Source organism: Bos grunniens, chromosome 23, assembly GCF_055505025.1.
Source record: "Bos grunniens cultivar Pamir isolate PY7600 chromosome 23, Bosgru_T2T1.0, whole genome shotgun sequence".
NCBI lineage: Eukaryota > Metazoa > Chordata > Mammalia > Artiodactyla > Bovidae > Bos > Bos grunniens.
In genome coordinates this window covers 26,335,014-26,355,011 of record NC_141187.1, presented here as the reverse complement: position 1 = coordinate 26,355,011, position 19,998 = coordinate 26,335,014, and the positions used below count along the sequence as shown (strand labels likewise).

The 19,998-nt window shown below is 44.3% G+C and overlaps 1 protein-coding gene across 1 annotated transcript; it reads left to right on the top strand.

Annotated features, from left to right (window-relative positions):
- The first annotated feature begins 300 nt into the window (after window positions 1–300).
- Window positions 301–18,462, top strand: GCM1 (GCM transcription factor 1). The gene is made up of 5 exons (XM_086369135.1): window positions 301–500; window positions 12,024–12,276; window positions 13,293–13,405; window positions 15,036–15,164; window positions 17,282–18,462. The coding sequence occupies exons 1-5, from the start codon at window positions 429–431 to the stop codon at window positions 18,014–18,016; spliced, it is 1,302 nt and encodes a 433-aa protein (XP_086225261.1). The 5' UTR covers window positions 301–428; the 3' UTR covers window positions 18,017–18,462.
- Window positions 18,463–19,998: the final 1,536 nt, after the last annotated feature.

The window sequence follows — 19,998 nt, the reverse complement described above, 5'->3', positions numbered from 1 at the left end:
TGTTTTTGTTTGTATGTTGGTACTTCCCAAAATATCAGTGAAACAGTCTTTTCTGGCAGACAAGCGCTGGTATTTTTAATGATATTTTCTTCTGAATTCCTTTTCTTAAAAGTCATTTTCAACTGGCGGATAACTGTTTTACAGAGTTGTCCTGGTTTTAGCCATACAACAATGCAAATCAGTCCCAAGTATACCTATGTCCTCTTCCTCTTGAACCTCCCTCCCCTCCCCCTCCACCCAAGAGCACTGATTTTTATCTCTTTAATGATCAGTATCATTGTCATTTATTTTTTAGTGTTGGAAAGCAGTCTCCTGGTCTAAACTGCTTGGGTGGACTGATCCAACTGTAAAAGCCTTTGAGAGCAAAATTCTCAAGTGCTTCTAGAGCAGCTGGATAGACGGAAACCTGTGGGTGACCTGACTTCATCATGGAACCTGAGAACGCGGATTCTGCAGACAAAGAACTAAGCTGGGATATTAATGATATGAAGCTGCCTCAGGTATGTACTTGTTCTCATGCTGTGCTCAGCATTTGGCTGTGAAGCCTTGAACGTAACTTGCCAAGACCTGGAAGGAACTTGGTGAGGGTCCCAGCTGAATAAATGCCTCTCCTACGGAGTTTCGTTTGGACATCCAATCAAGGACTTTTTTAATGTATATGACTTTGATGTATTTATTTTTGGCTGTGCCGGGTCTTCGTTGATGCATGGGCTTTTCTCTAGTTGCGGTGCCCAGGTGTCTCATTTTGGTGGCTTCTCTTGTTGCAGAGCACAGGCTCTAGGGCACCAGGCTTCAGTAGTTGCAGCTCCCAAGCTCCAGAGCACAGGCTTGATACTGGTGGTGCACAGGCTTAGCTGCTCTGTGGCACGAGGGATCGTCCTGGACCAGGGATGGAACCTGTGTCTCCTGCATTGGCAGGCAGATTCTTCACACTGAGTCACCAGGGAAGCCTCTGACTGAGGACTTTTAAGAGGAAATTCCTAAATCCATGATTTGAGAAGGCCCTCACAGACCAGACTCCCCTGGTTACAGACTGAAGCAAAGAAAGTGTTATTTCCCCTGCCTTTCGTAGTTGTTTTGGTTCCAATGCCACCCGCCTGGCTAGCTGGTAGAATGAAATCCATGATAATGTGTCTGTAGATTGACTCTCTGTAACACACGAGCTCCCATACAAACTTATTTGCTGGGAGTAATGGGTTTAACCTAAATCTGTCTTTGGGATGTCCCGGTGAGAGTTCTCTTCTAGAACTTCTGTGACTACTACACGGTCTGCGCACGTGGGGCTACTCTCCAGCTAACAGAGCGGCTTCCATTTCATGTTTTCTTTGCCTTCTTTGCCTTCATCTTTGGCAATGACATTTTAAAGTTTTTTTTATTTTGTTTATTTTTGGCTGCACTGGGTCTACCTTGCTTTGCGCGGACTTTCTCTAGGTACTGCAAGCCGGGGCTACGTTTCATTGTAGGGCTCGGGCCTCTCATTACAGTGGCTTCTCTTGTGGAGCACCGGCTCTAAGCACACAGGCTTCTGTAGTTGCAGCACACGGGCTTAGTTGTTCTGTGGAATCTTCCCAGACCAAGGATTGATCCCATGTCCCCTCCATCGACAGGCGGATTCCCGTCTACTGTGCCACCAGGGAAGGCCTGGCAACTGGCATTTTAAACTCTTAATTTGGTGGAAAACAGTTGTTTTATCTTTTTTTTTTTTTTTTGCTGAGCCACATGGCTTGTGAGATCTTAGTTCCCCAACTGGGAACTGAATCCCAGGTCACAGCAGTGAAAGCATTGAGTCTTAACCACAGGACCACCAGGCAATTTCCAACATTAGTTGTTTAAAACTGCTTTCCTTGACTCCACGTTTTGGTCTTTCTTCCAGTGAAGAAGGTTTTCACTGGAAGTCATTGGGAAAGGTGCCTGGGAAAGCTAAGATGAGACTGCCAGAACCATCTAGTGGAAGGTCACGCTCATTTGCCTGATTCTGGGGAATGAGAAATTTGAATTATCCCAAGCAGAGGAGAGGGAATGGAGATTCCACAGTTATTGTTGGTTTTTTTTCCAGTAGTTTTGATTTATACTCATTCCAGATTTCACTCTAAAGAAGGCTTCCAGATCATTCCAAATTTCACTCTAGTGAAGTGCTTCTTTTTATGTTTCCTCTTAAACTTCCTCCCCCATTCTCTCCTGGTAGGTTTTGGAAGAGCTAGGAAGCACTAATATGCCTTACTTGCCATTCATTTAAGGATGGCTAAATATACCACAGCTAAATCATGCAAATATCTATTTTAAGGGTTTGTGTTTATAGTTGCTTGTAATTGGTTTATAACAGTTGTAGCTGTTTTAGGGGAAACTTTAAGGTAAATTTTAATCACTGCTGTCTCAGAGACCCATAATCCTAATTCGTGATTGCAGGGCCCAAATAGAGAAACTGGACATCTTCAAAAACAAGAGTTGAAGGAAGCAGGTATATAGATGATTTCGCAAATTCCCATCCTAGAGCGGGACCTTTAATGGGGTCTAAGAACACTGTGCTAACATGTATTTTTTCTAGGGCAGAGGATTCATATCATTCATCAAATCTATAGACAAAAGAAAGAACCATGTCCCTGGAGGGGATCTCAGGGTTCATAAAGGTTCATGTTCCAACATGAATTTTCCAAAACTTAAGCCTTCTCAGATACCAGAGACATTTACAAGAAAAGTCCACATTCAATTCTGGAAATGTACCATTTTTAGTTTGTAGAAAAACTTTGGTTGCTCATGGAAATAGATAAGTGTTCTTCAGTTTGTTAAATATGCCAGGGAAATGATTAAAAGAGCAAATGGTGCCTTAGTATTTTGGAGAAGGAAATGGCAACCCACTCCAGTATTCTTGCCTGGAAAACCCCATGGACAGAGGAGTCTGGTGGGCCACAGTCCATGGGGCTGCAAAGAGTCAGACACGACTGAAGTGACCAAGCACGCACGCACATTTTCTGAGCAGAGTCGACATAGTCCTTATCTGGATTTATGGGGCTGTGGAATCGTACCAAGACCCAGCTGAGGCGAAAAATAGAAGGTGTTGAAGCCAAACACAGTAGATTTTACATTTTGAGAGTGTTTCTGAAGGCAGACCAGTGTATGATGAGAAGCACAAGGCTAGGAGACCAGGCCTAGGCTTTGAATTCCAGTCTTGCCTCCTTTTACCTGTAGAACTTCATAGAGTGGTTTAGCATTTCTGAGGTCCCCTTTCCTCTTCTGATAATGAAGTTGTTGCACTAAGTAGTCTCTTCCGGACTCTTAGTTCTAACAGTCGAGGATCTGGTGACTCGAGATTCAGAAGGTGGCCTGTGCCCTCGGACAGGGACGGGGTGCCAAGCACAGGGCCTGGCACTTACTAAACAAGAAAGGACAAGTATGAAATCCATGAATGAGTGGGTCCGTGGCTTATCATCTGGGTGACTCTAAACAAATCCGTTTTCTTGTTTTCATTATCTCCTCTGTAAAAGTAAAATAGTAATTCTTCATATACCTTGCTTGAATCTCTAAGTTGTTTAGAGCAGATGTGTTCTCAAAATGTGTTCTGTAGTGTGTAAGTTACAAGGAATTTTAATGGATGTTATGAAGGAAGGAAAGCAGGACTAAGTTCAACCAAGTTAAGCCAATTTCTTCTTTTTTTTTCCCCATGCCATGCATCACGTGGAATCTTAGTTTTGAATGCATGCCCCCTGCAGTGGAGATGCAGAGTCCTAACCACTGGAGGATTCCCTAAGCCAATCTCTCTGCTGCAGACACAGTGTTTTTCTTACTGCATTATGGCTCTCCCAAGAGGAGGCTGTGTTGGCAATATCGCCCTAACTTATTTTTGACCACAAAGCTCTCTCTGTTTTTCCATGGAGCCCCTTAGGCAATGAGTGGTCCTCAGACCATCTGTTTGAGCATTAAAAAAAATGTTTCAAAGAATTCCATCTATAATAGCAATCACTGGCTTACTACTATTATACATTTCCCCAATTTCATTCTCTGTCCCCCCATACAAAGAACTTATAGTTTATTTTTCATATTTGCATGTTCTTGCCACGATTCCTACAAATTCCTGCAACTTGTAGATAAATTTCTTTCTTATTAATCCACTCACTTGCTTCAAGTTTCAAGATGGTTACCTGAGTTCTTGTTGCATCTTCTGGTCCTGGAAACTCCAAAGGCCCTTTCTACATCACAGATCAAGATCTATGAATTAATTTTTGGCAATAGTGAACGATGACATCCTCATCAGGACATCAGAGATTTTTGATGTCAATGGGATGTGTCAAATACCACTGGATGCAGAGGCTGTTACCCCATGTTAACTTTCATGGAAGGACTCATGATTTGGGCCAGTGGAACAAGATCAGTGTCGGAACAGAGAATCAATGCCATATAAAAAAAATGCCAGAGGCACTGAAGGAGGGCTTATATAATTTAGCATGACTCTGATATGTCTACAGCTGTATTACCCTGAACGCGCCCCATCTCATCTGATCTCAGAAGCTAAGCAGTGTCAGGCCTGGTTAGTACTTGGATGGAAGACTGACTGGGAATACTGAGTACTGTAGGCTTTGGCTTCCCTGGTGGCTCAGACAGTAAAGAACCTGCCTGCAATACAGAAGACTCAGGTTTGATCCCTGGGTTGGAACGATCTCCTGGAGAAGGAAATGGCAACCCACTCCAGTATTCTTGCCTGGGAAATCCCATGGACAGAGGGGCCTGGCGGGCTCCAGTCCACAGGGATCGTAAAGAGTCTGACCCGACTGAGCGACTAACACTTTCACTTACTTTCAGGCATGGGGATAAAGGCTGAGCATTTGGCAAAAGGGCTCTCTCTGGACAAGTATATTGTAAAAGGTGAGAGGATTAGGTCAGATGAAGATAAGACAAACAAGGCAAAGTAGAGCACTTTGAAGTTCAAAGGCTCCCTACAGGGGATCCATGCACAGGCATTCAGTAAGGAGATCTGGGAGACAAGCGGCCTGAAAGGTGGTTTGGAGGCAGGATTGTTTCATGTGTCCTCCTCCCTTCTTTCAGCTGCATGTTTGTCTTTATAAATCTTCCTGGAACTCATTTCTGATCACTTGTCTAACTTGTGGTTAATTTGATACCACTTCTACTTTATCCAGCCTCCACGGAGTCAGCCCAGAACTGCAGGCGCTTAACTTACTCAAAACCATCATTGATAAATGCCTCTTTATTCCAGTCCAACATAATACACTGATTTTGTTTTCCTTTTCTATTCCCTTAAACTACTTTGGAAGTTCAAATATAATTGCTGTAGGGTTTGCTTGATCCAAGCCGCAAAAGTCTGGGTTGGGTTAGTCTTAACCTCTGTTAAAAATGCTCACCACATGGTTCATTGGGCTTCCCAGGTGGCACTCATGGTAAAGAACCTGCCTTCCAATTGCAGGAGGTGTAAGAGATGCAGGTTTTATCCCTGGGCTGGGAAGATGTCCTGGAGGAGGGCATGGCAACCCACTCCAGTATTCTTGCCTGGAGAATCCTATGGACAGAAAAGCCTGGCGGGCTACTGTCCATAGGGTCACAAAAAGTCTGACACGACTGAAGCGACTTAGCATGTACATACATGGTTCATTACAAGGATGCTTCTCATTAACATTGATTGTAATACTTGAGGGCCTTGAATGATGAAGAAATCTCTTTCTTTTTTTTCTGGTTGAAAATCGGGAAGAAAACCAATTCGTTTTTCTTCTCAATAGTACCCACTGAACAGGGAGACGGGAGCGGTTGCTCTGCTCCCTGCACCTGCCAGATTCTCTGAGCAGAAGCACAAGGTATTGCAATAGCCCCACAGCAGACAAACACCCCGAATCATTTTGTTCCTTGAATATGAGCAGTTTGCCGATTAAACCCACAACCAAAGCCACACGGAGGTATTAACTCACACAATTCCAAGGTTTAAATATACTTTTTGTAGAGAAAATCTTAAACTATACATAGGCTAAACATAAATACAGGGCCACCTGAAGCCTGGAGAATCAACCCCAACGAGGCAATGTCTCTGATGAGTTCGTTCCTGGACCATGGTTTTGACAAGCATTATTTCCTTTGCCTCAGTCTTCTGGGCAAAAGTGAATCTCTGAGCTCCTTCTGTGAATTTGTGTGGATACATGTAATCAGAACAAGCTAGTTATAATCAGATGTATCTTGGTGCTAGGGAGCTAAGGGGTAAATACGAGTCTGCATTTCTGGTGAATTATTATCTGACTGCATGGTCAGGTCACCTTGCTGTTGGTCTGGCGGGGACACTCGTGACTTCGTCCTCTTTGCCTGGCATTCTCCTTGTTCTCAGTGTCATTTGAACTCCCTGGGACATCTCCACATGTATGGACCCCGTGGTCATTGGGTCCCCCCACTTTGGAGGCCAGACTTCTTCTGCTGCCCTCTGCTTCTGGGGTGGTGGGGATGGCAGCAGAGACTCTCGTTGGGTGCCTGCCAGGAGGTCCCTTGCTTAGCCGCATGGAATTGGGAAGGAAAGGGAGAAAAGAAAAGGTAGAGGGTGACAGAATTTGAAAGCTGGGGCACTCTGTCCCACCTTAGTGTTGTCCAAGCAAATATGGAAGTTTTTGACCTGCATCTTGACCTTTAATAAAGGTAGGAAATTGCAAGATTACCCAAAGGCAGTAATGCTTAAGTTAACTCAAAAGCATTTAGTCGAATTGAATTTCTATCTTTGAAAACATTTGGGGTTGGGTTTCCAGTTGGTTCAGAGAGGTAAGTTCCCAAAAGGTTGAAGGTAAATCAAAATGCTGGATACATTTTTTTTTCTGTGCTCCATAGGTAATATCTAATTTTTCCCTCTCTCTGATTTATTTAAACATGTATCTGTTTGCTAACCCTGTTTTATTTGGAAACATTTACTAATGAGGAATTTATAAGCTATTCTTATTAAGGAAAACCTGGCAGATAATTGTTTTACACTAGAGTGGATTATATCCCAAGGGAAAATCATTTTTAATATAATAGCATGCTAATATCAATATTTTTGATATCTCATTTCAGAATTTTGATTTTAGCTCATTAGTTTTATGTAACAGTGTATATTTCTTAAGATACCCATTAAAACTTCAAGTAGTTAAATAAATGAGAATGAGGAAAGAATGATAGGTGCTATCATTGCACAGCCTCAAAGATTTTGAGTGACTTAGAAGACTAAGTCTCTTAGGGACAAAAATTACATACAGAAATCACAGAAATATTCATTAAACCACCAATGATATTACCCACAATATAATACAATATAAATTTGTTATATTTATATGTTGGAAACCTTAAGAATATTCCCTTTAAATTGTAAACTTCTTAACCAAGAGGGAAAACAAAGAGTTACTCATGAAAATTTAGAAATAAAAATAAACAGAAGATCTGAAAAGAGGGAAATGTTTTGTGAGGAATTGTTAAACAAGATTAAGAAATAATCGTTCTTCCTTTTGGCATCCCACTCCAGTGTTTTTGCCTGGAAAATCCCATGGACGGGGTAGCCTGGTGGGCTGCAGTCCATGGGGTCGCTGAGGGTCGGACATGACTGAGCGACTTCACTTTCACTTTTCACTTTCATGCGTTGGAGAAAGAAATGGCAACCCACTCCAGTGTTCTTGCCTGGAGAATCCCAGGGACGGGGGAGCCTGGTGGGCTGCGGTCTACAGGGTCGCATAGAGTCGGACACGACTGAAGCGACTTAGCAGCAGCAGCCTTAAATTTTAGTAGATTTTCAGAGTTCCCTATCATTCATTTGATACCTGGATTCCTTTGCATCACTGGAATCTGGGTTTTCTCATATTTGCAATGTCAAAAAATGTCAGAAATCCCACAAAAGTCCAAGTCACAAGATTGGTCATATGTAAATAGCCAAGAAAATATCTTGACGTAAATACTCTTGCTCCTGGTATTTTTCTTGAGATTGTACGTTGTCAAACTTATTACTGGCTTATTAATGGAATTGGAAAACTAAGGTACCGGTGGAGGAGCTGATGGAAAAAAAAGCTTAACATACCGTGGAATGCAGAATAAACCATGTGGGCTTTAGAACGAACCTCAACAATATTAAAGTAATCGAAAACACAGAGTGTGTTCAACTACAGTGGATCCAAACCAGACAATAATAACAAAAGACAACAGGAAATTCTGTAAATACATGGAAACTAAACAATGTATTTCTAAATAATTCATCAAAGAGGAAACCTCATAGGGAAGCGAAAACATGGATTAAACTGAGAGAGAAAGAAAAGGCAGTTCAGAGTGCTTCTTGCTCCACTGGCAGGGAGTCCTTGCTTTAACTGGAGTATTTGAATTGCTCTCACAAACACTGTAGGTTCCTTCTGGTTTGTGGGGTCTATGCCATTGACCAGACTGAAGGGGCCCCTCACCTTTATTTTATTTATTTTAAAAAAAAAGTATTTATGTATTTACTTGGCTGCACTGGGTCTTATTTGCATCTTCGTTGAAGCATGGGACCTCTTAGTAGCAGTATGTAGGACCGAGTTCCCCAACCGGGGTTTGAATCCAGACCCCTTGCAGTGAGAGCTTGGCATCTTAGGCACTGGACCGCCAGGGAAGTCCCATCCCTCACCTTTAAATCACGGAAATCTCAGCTTTCCTTCAAGACCACCTGTTCTTGTTTCTGCTGCCTTGACATCTGTGCTTTGTATTGGAATAATTCAAATCCACTGGTAGATTTCTGCAGCCCAGATTGTTACAGGTCCACATTTTAACGTTTTAACCTACCTTGTTATTACTTGAGAAGATAAAATGTTATGCTTTTGGCGGCATGTCTGAGGCAGAAGAGAGCACTGTTTAGAGCTTTGGATCAGAAGGAAGAGAAGAGAAGGTGGGTGGAGGAAGCAGGAGGGGCGGAGGGGGCTGCCTCTGGGGGCTGCCCGAGGCTGTGTGTTGAATTAATACCACTCAGATTTACCAGAGAAGCTGGAGGGAGAACTGGAGAACACAGCTCACTCAGCATCTTGGCCCAGCTGGGCCTCTTTCCTAGAAACTAGACGCAGTCGCCTTTGGAGAGGGGAACCCCACCCCGAGACACCACCTCCTTTCCCCTGCCCTTCTGGAGCAGCGTCCCCTTTCCTCACCACTGGACGGCACAGCGGAGCTATCGTTGCACTGTTCTGAGAGAGAAGCTCAAACCCAGGAGCTGTGCCCACGAAGCTTTGGTTTTATAGGGGCCTGGACTCCTGTCTTACATTTGGCTAAACAAGGTTTAAAGTGTCAAGTGACTTCTCTGGGGGTCATCTCCTAAAAGCTGCTGGCCCTCACACCCAGTGGCTGGTGTGTGTTGCCCAAGATCAGAAGACTAACAGCTAACACTGATGTGGAACTTGCTGTGTGCCAGGTACTGGCTTTATTTTTTATTGATGTATAGTAGATTTGCCACGTTGCTTTAGTTTCTGGTATACAGCAAAGTGATTCAGTTATACATTTATCAATATATATTCTTTTCCATATTCCTTTCCATTACGGTTTATTACAGGAAATCAAATAGACGTCCCTGTGCTATACAGTAAGACCTTTTTTTTTTTCTTTTTAGTATATTTTACATATATAGTAGTTTGCATCTGCTAACTCCAAACTCCTAATTTAGCCCTCTCTGCTTTCCTCTTTGGTAAGCATAAGTTTGTTTTCTATGTCTGTGACTTTATTTTTATTTCGTAGATAAATTCGTTTGTATCATTAAAATTTTTTTTTCCTTTTTTTTCCCCCTGCTGCACACAACTTTCAGGATCCTAGTTTCTTGACCAGGGAATGAGCCCAGGGCCTCAGCAATGAAAGCACAGAGTCCTAACCACTGGACCACAAGGCAATTCCCTGTATCTTTTTTTTTTTTTAGATTCTACATATAAGCGATATGATATTTGTCTTTTTTTTACTTGCTTCAACTTAGTATGATCATCTCTAGGTCCATCCACGCTGCCGCAAATGGTGTTATTTCATTCCTTTTCATGGCTGAATATTCCATGATATGTATGTACTACAACTTCTTTATCCATCCATCTGTCAGTGGACACTGAGGTTGCTTCCATGTCTTGGCTGCTGTGAGTAGCAAGCACTATTTTGAATGTTCTGTGTATGGTAACCTGTTCAGTCTTCAAACATCCCTGTCGGGCAGGTACTCGCACGGCCCCCATCTCACAGAGCAGAAAGTGGAGCCCTGCGCAGGAAGGAACCCTCTCAGGGTAAGGCCCGCACCCTGGCCGAGTGCCTCCACAAGCTGTGCTCCTGCTAGCAGTGGACAAGCTCTCTGTGAAGGGCCAGATAGTAAACAGTTTAGGTTTTGTGGGTCATACAGTCTTGACTGCACCTACTGGACTCTGTCATGGTGTGTAAACGTCTTCACAGACAACACATATGAATGAACATGGCTGGATTCCAATAAAACTTTATTTACAAAAACAGGCACTGGGGACATTCCTGGTGGTCCAGTGGCTAAGACTCTGTGCTCCCACAGCAGGGGCTTGGGTTCGATCCCTGGTCAGGAAACTAGATCCCACATACTGCAACTAAGAGTTCACATGTCAAAACTAAGACCTGATGCAGCCAAATAAATAAATATATTTTAAAAAAAAAGACACTGGACTGGATTTGGCCCATGGTCCTAGCTTGCAGACCCTAGCTCTTCACTGTTAATTAGTACTACCTCTCATGTACATAAAACCTCTCATTTTTATTTCCTCAGACCCATTTCAATCTCCATGAAATTCCATACAAATGACAACTATCATTAATAATATAAAACTTAGTTTACAACACATCTGCTTTTCCAAGTACTTTTGTGGAGAGTGTTTTATCAATATCCCCATTTAAGAGAAGAACAAAATGAGGCTTCAGAGACAGCTGCCTACCCAGAATCGCATGTTACAAAGTTCTTTGGCGTCTTCTACGCTTGAACTCCAACTTGGAGAGACATGACCTCCTGGAGCTGCCCTTCCATCCTGATGTTTGCTTCTCCTTCTCAAACGTCTTGTTTTTCCTTTCTCACATTCTATGCTATGTTTTCTTGCTTGAGGAGCAAAGGAGAAGCACCCTTCTGGAGCTTCTAGAATCTAAACCCTAACCTTCCAGAAGCTTCTTGTTGAAAATGTTTCTTATACCAAGTCTCTGGAAGCTGCAAGAATGGGCACTGCTTAAGTTTGACCACTGAAATTGCTAATGATTCTCACTCTAAGAACTGGCCAAACGTGGCCATGTGCCATAACTTCACTAACATTCAGCCAGAGCTCCCTGCCTGCTAGGTGATGTGCTAAGTACTTTTGATATGTTATCCTATGTAACTCTCAGACCCACTCGAGGTAGGTAGGTCTGGTTATTTCTATTATACACATGAAGAAACAGAGGCACAGAAAGTCAAATAACTTATGCTATGAGGATTAAGTGTCCCGTGTCCCTGCCCACTTAAAGAGGAGAGTTTTGTTTAGTTGGGTATCCATGGGCAGGGAACTGTGTCAGTCCCGGGCAGGAACATGAAAGTTTTCAATCAAGCTCAACTTGTCCTTACTCCTCCACCCCGTTTGAGGTTCACGAACATGAGAGTAGAGCAAAGGGGAGAGAGTTTCCGCAGAGGAGGAAGCGGCTCTCCAGCCTTCCACTGCGTTTCTCAGGTGGTTTTGCATTAAACTCTCCACTTTCTCAACAAGCTAACCACCACTGCCCTGCCCCAGTGCCGTCCACAGCCATTGTGCAAGAGTATCATTGTGTTGCTTCACCCTCCAACATCCTCAGTGAGCAGTGGTCCTCACTCTCATCACCAAAGACTAGAGGAGCATCAGTCGTGCAGAGGGCTGCATCACAAGCCATTCTGGTCCAGGGGGCAGATGTGGGATGGACCCAGTGGTCACGTGGCTGCAGCCAGGCTGTGCATGCTCAGATCACGTGGTAAGATCCAGCTTGGTCTTTGCCAGAGATACAGCGCCCAGAAGAGCTGCGCACCAGGCCACCTTTATGCCCAGTGGTGACTTCAGCTCAAACTATAATAATCTCCTTTGTGTTTTCATCAGAACGTGAAAAAGACGGACTGGTTCCAGGAGTGGCCTGATGCCTACGAGAAACACATCTACAGCTCCGACGACAGGAACGCACAGCGCCACCTGAGCAGCTGGGCCATGCGCAACACCAACAACCACAACTCCCGCATCCTCAAGAAGTCCTGCCTGGGCGTGGTGGTGTGCGGCCGCGACTGCTCGGTCGCCGAGGGCCGCAAGGTCTACCTGAGGCCAGCCATCTGCGACAAGGCCCGGCAGAAGCAACAGAGTGAGTAGTGTTCCCGCCCTGAGGGGCCTTAAAGTTCTCCCTCCTCCCAAGGGAGGGTGGAGGAGACCAGGGCTGTTTCTAGAGATCATTTTAAGGACAGCCAGCCAGTCCCCGGGGCCCCTGTATTCCCATAGATCTGCCGTGCCCGCTGCACCCACCGCTAACACTGCTCCCCAGGGTTAAGATCTGATTTGGGGCCTCTGTTAAATGGAAGATGCATCACTCAGGGGACAAACAATAATTCATCAGTGCAGTCACATACATGAATAGTGTAAGAGAAAGTTGTGCATCAGGCTTGCCACCCTACACCTTGGGGAATGGGGTCCCCCAAATGATCTCAGTGAGTGTTTTGATCCGAAGAGGGGACCCGGGACTAAATATGAGGTTAGGCTCAATTCCATGCCATTTAGGTTCAGGCCATCATCACATGCTAATTCTTCATTTTTTTTTATCATATTCATCAGATTGTGAAATAGATGCATTCAGCATTCCCTGTGCATTGCCCACTTCAGACCTCAAGTTCTTTCCTTGTCTTTTGTTTTCCAAACTTGCTCTCAGGGCAGGATGGTATCAGTCATTTACACTTTAGTGGAAATTTAGCAGCTGCATTCTCTCTGTCATGTGGTTTTGCTCCTTGACCCTTAGTTCAAATTGTGAAGTGAAAGGATTTTTTCCTCTTTACAAAGAATTTGAAGTATTGGTAAATAAGGAGAGAAGGATTTTTTTTTTTTTTGCTTAAAAGAGCTCCCACCCCCTGCCCACCCCCAACCTGTAAAATATTCCTCTCAGTAAGTAACTGCTTCCTCTACCACCTGTGAGACTGACCTGGGCTGCTTTAGTGGTCTGGTCTCCTAGGCCCAGGAGTCATGCCCAGTGGGTGAAGGTCTGTGAAACTGTGCCCAGGTGGACTCTTTGCTGTGCAGGAGTCAAGTCTGACACAGGCAGAGCTGCACAGACTCAGGGGTCCGCTGGCCGGGCTCTGCCGGGCGTGGTCACCTTCCTCTGCTCTTTTGTAGGAAAACGCTGTCCCAACTGCGACGGGCCCCTGAAGCTCATTCCCTGCCGGGGCCACGGGGGCTTTCCCGTCACCAACTTCTGGAGGCACGACGGACGCTTCATATTTTTCCAGGTTGGATTTACGTTAGCGATTCCGTTTCTCTTTACTTCAAGAACTGTTCACAGAGCACGAGGGAGACTTGCCTCTGTGAGAGGCACAAGTGGAGGGGAGTCTGCACCCTCCCTGGGGGAGCCCTCTGGGCAAATGAACGTCTGTACCCTGAACCTTGAGAGAGGATCCAAGGGCAGAGCCCAGGTTCCAAGGGGGCGACATGCTGTCGGCAACATGAGCCCCCGTGCACTGGCCTTCCGCAGACCAGTAAACGTGGACACATTGTGTTACTCCCCTAAGCCCCAGTTTTTGGTAAAATGTGGTATTAAGGGGTCCTCTCCAGGGAGGTGGTAGAAACAATGGACCCTGAGAGCTGGACTGTTTGGATCTGAGTCCTTCCTAAACCTGCCTCTGAAAAGAAAATGCTCTGAATGTACAGGGTTTGCCAACTTCTGGAATATAACTATTTTCATCATGGGTGATTTCAAGTTGGTTTTCTTTAAGTTAATTATTTTAGTATACATTTTTTCATAATACTTACATGATCATAAGGTTGAACACAGGGTTTCATGGCAAAAGCATATCAAAAATTAATATTGAAGGTAATAGAGAATGAAGATATTAAGCTTGACAGAAATTCTCTGGAAAGATCTCTTTGGTAGAACTGCGCAGGACGACCTGAAATTTTCTTTCCTTGCTTTCCTGTTTGTTCATTCAGTATCTCCAACAAATATATTTTAAAAAATTTTAATTCTATTGGAGTATAGTTGATTTGTGGGGAGCTTCCCAGGTGGTGCTAGTGTTAGAGAAGCTGCTTGCCAAAGCAGGAGACACAAGAGACATGGGTTTGATCCCTGGAGGAAGGTACCTTGGAGGAGGAAACGGCAACCCACTCCAGTATTCTTGCTTAGAAAATCCCATAGACAGAGAAGCCTAGTGGTCCATGGGGTCACAAAGAGTCAGACATGACTGAGCATGCACGCACACCCATAGTCGATTTACAGTGTTGTGTTAATTTCAGGTGTACAGCAAAGTGTCAAGCCATTTTTAACAACCAGCTCACAAAATACCTGAATGGCCAACAGTTGGCTCTCCAGCTGGCTGGCTCTGGCACACTCTGGATCCCAGTTTCCCCACTTTACTGGTGGAGGTTTCCCAGGTGGTAAATCTCTCCATGCCTCCATCGCCTCCTACTCTGTAAGCTGGGGGTAATGGTAATGGTGTGGCCCTCACAGCATTGCGCTGAAGATTCAAGAATATGTATAATCAGTGTTACTCATTATCACTATGAATGTGACGTGGCAGGGCTGGGGAGAGGCACCGTGCAAAGAAGGCGTGCCATCAGCAAAGGCCGGCGGGTTGGTGGGCTTCTTGTTCAGTCACTAAGTTGTGTCCGACTCTTTTCAACCCCATGGACTGCATATAGTATGCCAGGCTTCCCTGTCCCTCACTGTCTCCCGGAGTTTGCTCAACCTCATGTCCATTGAATCAGTGATGCTATCCAACCCTGGGAGGATATTAAAAGGTTGCTTTGATCTTGTGACAACAGTCAACTGCAACAGCACCCAGTCCGACAGCAGAGAACAGGATAAGAGTTTACATACCATAAAGTACGTCTAGTTGTTTATTTCACTGCTTCTTCTCCTTTAAGTCAAAGGGAGAGCATGACCATCCAAAGCCAGAAACCAAATTGGAAGCCGAGGCCAGAAGAGCAGTGAAGAAAACGCACTCGGCATCTTCCTCAGTCTCCTCGAAGCTGAAACAGAGCCCAGAGATAAAGGTAACCTTGCTCCATGCATCTTCAAAATATATGGGGACTTGCCAGCCCTGTGGTGGCAGCAGTAGATTTCCCTGTCATCACCTACAAATGAGGGCTTCCCACATGCCGCTAGTGGTAAAGAATCCATCTGCTAATACAGGAGACCCAAGAGATATGGGTTCTACCCCTGGGTCAGGAAGATCCCCTGGAATAGGAAATGGCAACCCATTCCAATATGCCTACCTGGAAAATTCCATGGACAGAAGAGCCTAGAAGGTGCAGTCCATGGGGTTGCAAGTCAGACACGACTGAGCACAAATTCCTAGGCAGAATCTATAGCAGGTCTTTGAACCTACAAAGGAGAGCCCCAAATCATATATCTTCAGGCTCACCTATGAGCTAGCATCTGGCAAAGAAACTGAATATGTGACTATGAATACTTTTCCTCTTAATGTCTACCATCCTTGTAGCATGCCCTCAACCATAAAGTCCATATAATTTCAGAATCATCTTCCCTACTATAGTTAAAAAGAGACCTGAATTAGTACTTAACCTGTGTTTGGCACTCTCTGTATTTCTGCTAGAACCAAAAAGAAATGATCTGCATAAAATCTGAGCCTCATACTTCTTCATTCTCCACCCAAAGCCAATGATTTCCTTAGTGCACTTCACCAAGATGAAACAACCAGGCAGTTTTTGAAAACAGTGGTCATCTGGGGACGTGGGGATGCCCACTTCTCCCCACGGTCAAACTGTGCTGTGATGTTCATGGCTTTCTGGGTGTTATACTGTAGGTAGGGTTTGTCTGCTTAATAGTGTTTTACTAATTCCTATACTTTTTCCTAGGCTTCCCAGGTGCTGCTAGTGGTAAAGAACCCGCCTGCCAATGCAGGAGGCATAAGAGATGCAGGTTCAATCCTGGGGTGGGGAAGATCCCCTGGAGGAGGGCATGGCAACTCATTCCAGTATTCTTGCCTGGAGAATCCCATGAACAGAGGAGCCTGGTGGGCTAGAGTCCATAAGGTCACAAAGAGGTGGACACAACTGAAGTGACTGAACAAGCATGCAGCATACTTTTTCTACTGGTCAATGGTCCACGTTTCAGGAGTACAGAAATTGAGCCAGTCCATCCTTGGAGGTTCTAATGTACCTTAAGGGAAAAAAGTCATAATTTGAGTCACAATTTCAGGGAAATAGGAGCCCCTGAATCCCAGCAACGGGTCCCTTATCCCACCTACCAACCCTGGCAGAAGTTGCAGGAGGTTTCTTCTCACTCATCCTTCCTGGTCGGTCTTTCCAACTCCATCCTCTTATTCCTCAGTTGTTGTGGTTGTGTAGTTGCTAAGTTGTGTCCGACTCTTTTGTGACTCCATGGACTGTGGCCTGCCAGGCTCCTCTGTCCATAGCATTTTCCAGGCAAGACTATGGAGTGGGTTGGGTTGCCATTTCTTTCCCAGGAGATCTTCTCAACCCAGGGGTCCAACTTGCGTCTCCTGCATTGGCAGGCAGATTCTTTACCACTGAGCCACCAAGAAAGCCCTATTAGTCAATAGTTTTACATAAACAAGAAGATAACTTAGTCCTCAAGCAGATTCTTTTCTTGTGATTAACTGGAGAATGATATACTTTCTCCATTTAGAAAAAGAAGTTGACCACATCATATGCCAGAGGTCTGTGATTCAACAAAGTGAGCTTGGAGTTTCTTGAGAAAAAAAATGAACTCTTGGAATCCATTAAAAAGTAGAGAAGTCAAGGAGGAAGTTGAGATTCCTCTGAGGATAATGTAAAACTCTGAAGCTGTGGTTTGATTTGTCTTACATAGCCCCTTACAAGTTTCTCACAGAGGCAATCAGGGTTTCAGATTTGCATTTGAGGTGGAATGTTCTAAACATTCTCCAGTTCGAGTAAAAGAAGGGTCATGCAGCCCTTCCTGGTTGGTCAGATTTCGCGTTGAAATGGCAGCAGCCTTGAGTTCTTGCAGGCCTTGTGTGCTTGTGCAAAGCCCTAAGTGTGTTTGTGCTTCGAGTATGTAGGGAATGAGGAAAATGCACAGAGCACTTACTTGTGCAGGGTCACTCATGGGTGCCTGGGGTAGGAGGGTGAGTTTTACTTATTAACACGAGCTTTTGTCTTTCCAGCCTCTTCCAGGTGAAACACAAAGTTGGGAAAATTTAACTTGGTCTTTCCAGGAAGCTGTCCAACTGCCTCCTGGTTACAGCGGACACGTGATAGGTTACACTCCCCAGCAGAAGGCATGGAATGACGGCTCATCCTTCACCGAGAGCTATGGTTTGGGGGGTACCTCTGAGCTGGCAAACCTCACTCCCACTCTGGGCCCCCCTCAGCTCTACGACAAATGGGATTTGTCCCACAGTCGGGTCTCCAGCAGTGGAGACCTGCTCCAGCCCTCCATCTCTGGAGTCTTCTCTGATTACAGTGATCTGCAGACATGGAATAAGAATGTGGCTTTGGGACGAAGTCCTCTGAATGACAATAGTTGCCCCAGTTACCCGTTTCCTCTGACCAGCTGGCCCTACGACTTCTCCCCTTCCCAGAGCTCTTCAGAACCCTTCCACCAGCCGGTTCCAGTGGAACCACCAGCAGTCAAATCCAGCTATCCACCCATATGGCCAAATCAAGGGGGTGAACTTTATGAAGAGAAGGTGCCTGTGGATTTTAACAGCTACCACCCTCCCACCACATGCCATTCACCCCAGGAAGACCCTCTTCTCCTCACCCACACCTCTCAGCCTTATCATCAATATGCCCTGCCTGGCAAGAGCAACAAATGGGATTTTGATGAAGAAATGGGGTGCCTGGGTTTGGATCACTGCAACAATGAGATGCTTCTAAACCTCTGTCCTTTAAGATGATCCAAATCAGAACCCTTGTGCACTGCTGGCGGGAGTGTCATTCGGTACAGCCACTGTGGAAAACAGTATGGAGGTTCCTCAAAAGATCAAAAGTAGAACTATACCAGATGATCCAGTAATCCCACTCCTAGACGAATAACGGAATGAAACCAAATCACTATCCTGAAGAGACATCTGCACCACTGTGCTCACTGCAGCATCATTTACAGTAGCCAAGACATGGAAGCGACCCAAGACAGGTGCACGGGCAAAGAAAATGTGGTGCGTGTATATATATACAAATATATATATATATACCATTGAGCTGTAAAAAAAGAAGGAAATCAAGTCATTTGCAACAATATGGATGGACCTTGAGGGCATTATGCTAAGCCAGAAAGAGAAAAACAAATATTGTATGATCTTGCTTACATGTGGAATATTAAAATACCCAGATTTATAAGAAATAGAGATCAGATTTGTGATTTTCAGAGGCGGAGGGTGAGGGGTGGGAAAACTGGGTGAAAGTGATCAAGAGGTAGAAACTTCCAGTTTTAATATAAATAAGTCCTGGAGATGTGAGGTACAACATGACTGTTAGCAAGTCTGTGCCATAGTTAACAAGACTGTACCATATATTTGAAAGTTAAGAGAATAGAGCTTAAAAAGTATTGCAAGGGAAAAAAAGCTATAACTGTCTGGTGATGAATATTAACCACTCATAATGTGGTAAACATTTTGCAGTATATGCATGTATCAGGGCATTATGGTGTACACTTTAAACTTATACAATGTTATTTGTCAACTATATCAATAAAATTATATCTCAATAAAACTGGGGGAGAAAAATGGCTGAAATCTTTTATAGCCATTTAAAAAGCTGGAGGGGATAGTTGGAAGAATTTCTGTAGGAAGTAGTTTTCAAAAGGCAACCACAGATAAGTCAGAATGACAATGGCAAGCAGAAGGCAAGACTTATTTCTTAATGCGAGTAAAATCTTGGCCTGTCCTCCTCCACTCTAGTACTATAGGAGTATTAGAGGAGTCTTCAGGGGTGCTGGAGTACCAAGGGAGTCCTCAGGAGTTCTAGAGTAGACTTCAGGAGTACTAGAGTGCTCCACAGTGAGGATTGAAAACTTGTCCAACCTGTGGCAGGCAATTTCCTCTGCTCTTTTCCCCCCACAATATTTGGGAATCTCAGCATCTAAGCTGCATTATCTGTTCCATTTTCAATGTCCTTTAAATGACCTCAAACCAAGCAGACATGAAAAGCCAACTACCCAGGATCTCAGCTAAGCCTTCTTGGAACGAAGGACCAGAGAGAGTGAAAGAGCTTCAGAGGAGCAGAAAGATGAAGATGCTACCACTGAAGTAGTTAGCACTTTGTCTAGTATGAAACATACAGAGTTGGTTTATAAGATGTGTCCCCTAGTTGATTTCTAAGACTCATCAAGGCAAGGGATAAGACCCAACCCTATTTCCTAAAGACAAAGAGCAGCAAAATTAAACGGCTACATGAAGAGACATTCCAGGGGCACCAAACAGTCTCCTTTCCTTCCTCCTCTCCTCCCTATCTTCCCCTTCCACGAGGGCTCCAGTTTTGTCCCATTTATCTTTATTTTTACAGTGTTGAACAGCACAGTTTCCAAATATGTGCTTGAAAATGTTTGCTTAGAAGAGTCCTTGTATAATTAACATGGCCATGGTCAGGCAGTTTATTTGAATGCCAGTTCATTTTTTTGCTGAAGTACTTTACAATAAAGGTGCGCCCAGACATAAAATCAGGAAAGAACCATGCAATCAGCGAATATTTTCAAAATAAATGCTCTTTTCTATTTGAATAGTAACAAATGCATGTGATACAAAATTGGGCTCCTAGTGTCCTTCTTAAGGCAACGTGGACTATTTTCTTCTCTGCTTTCCAAAGATTAGAGATATTCTCTGCATACAGTAATCCTCCCTTATCCAGGGTGTGGGTATGTTCCAAAACCCCCAATGGATAC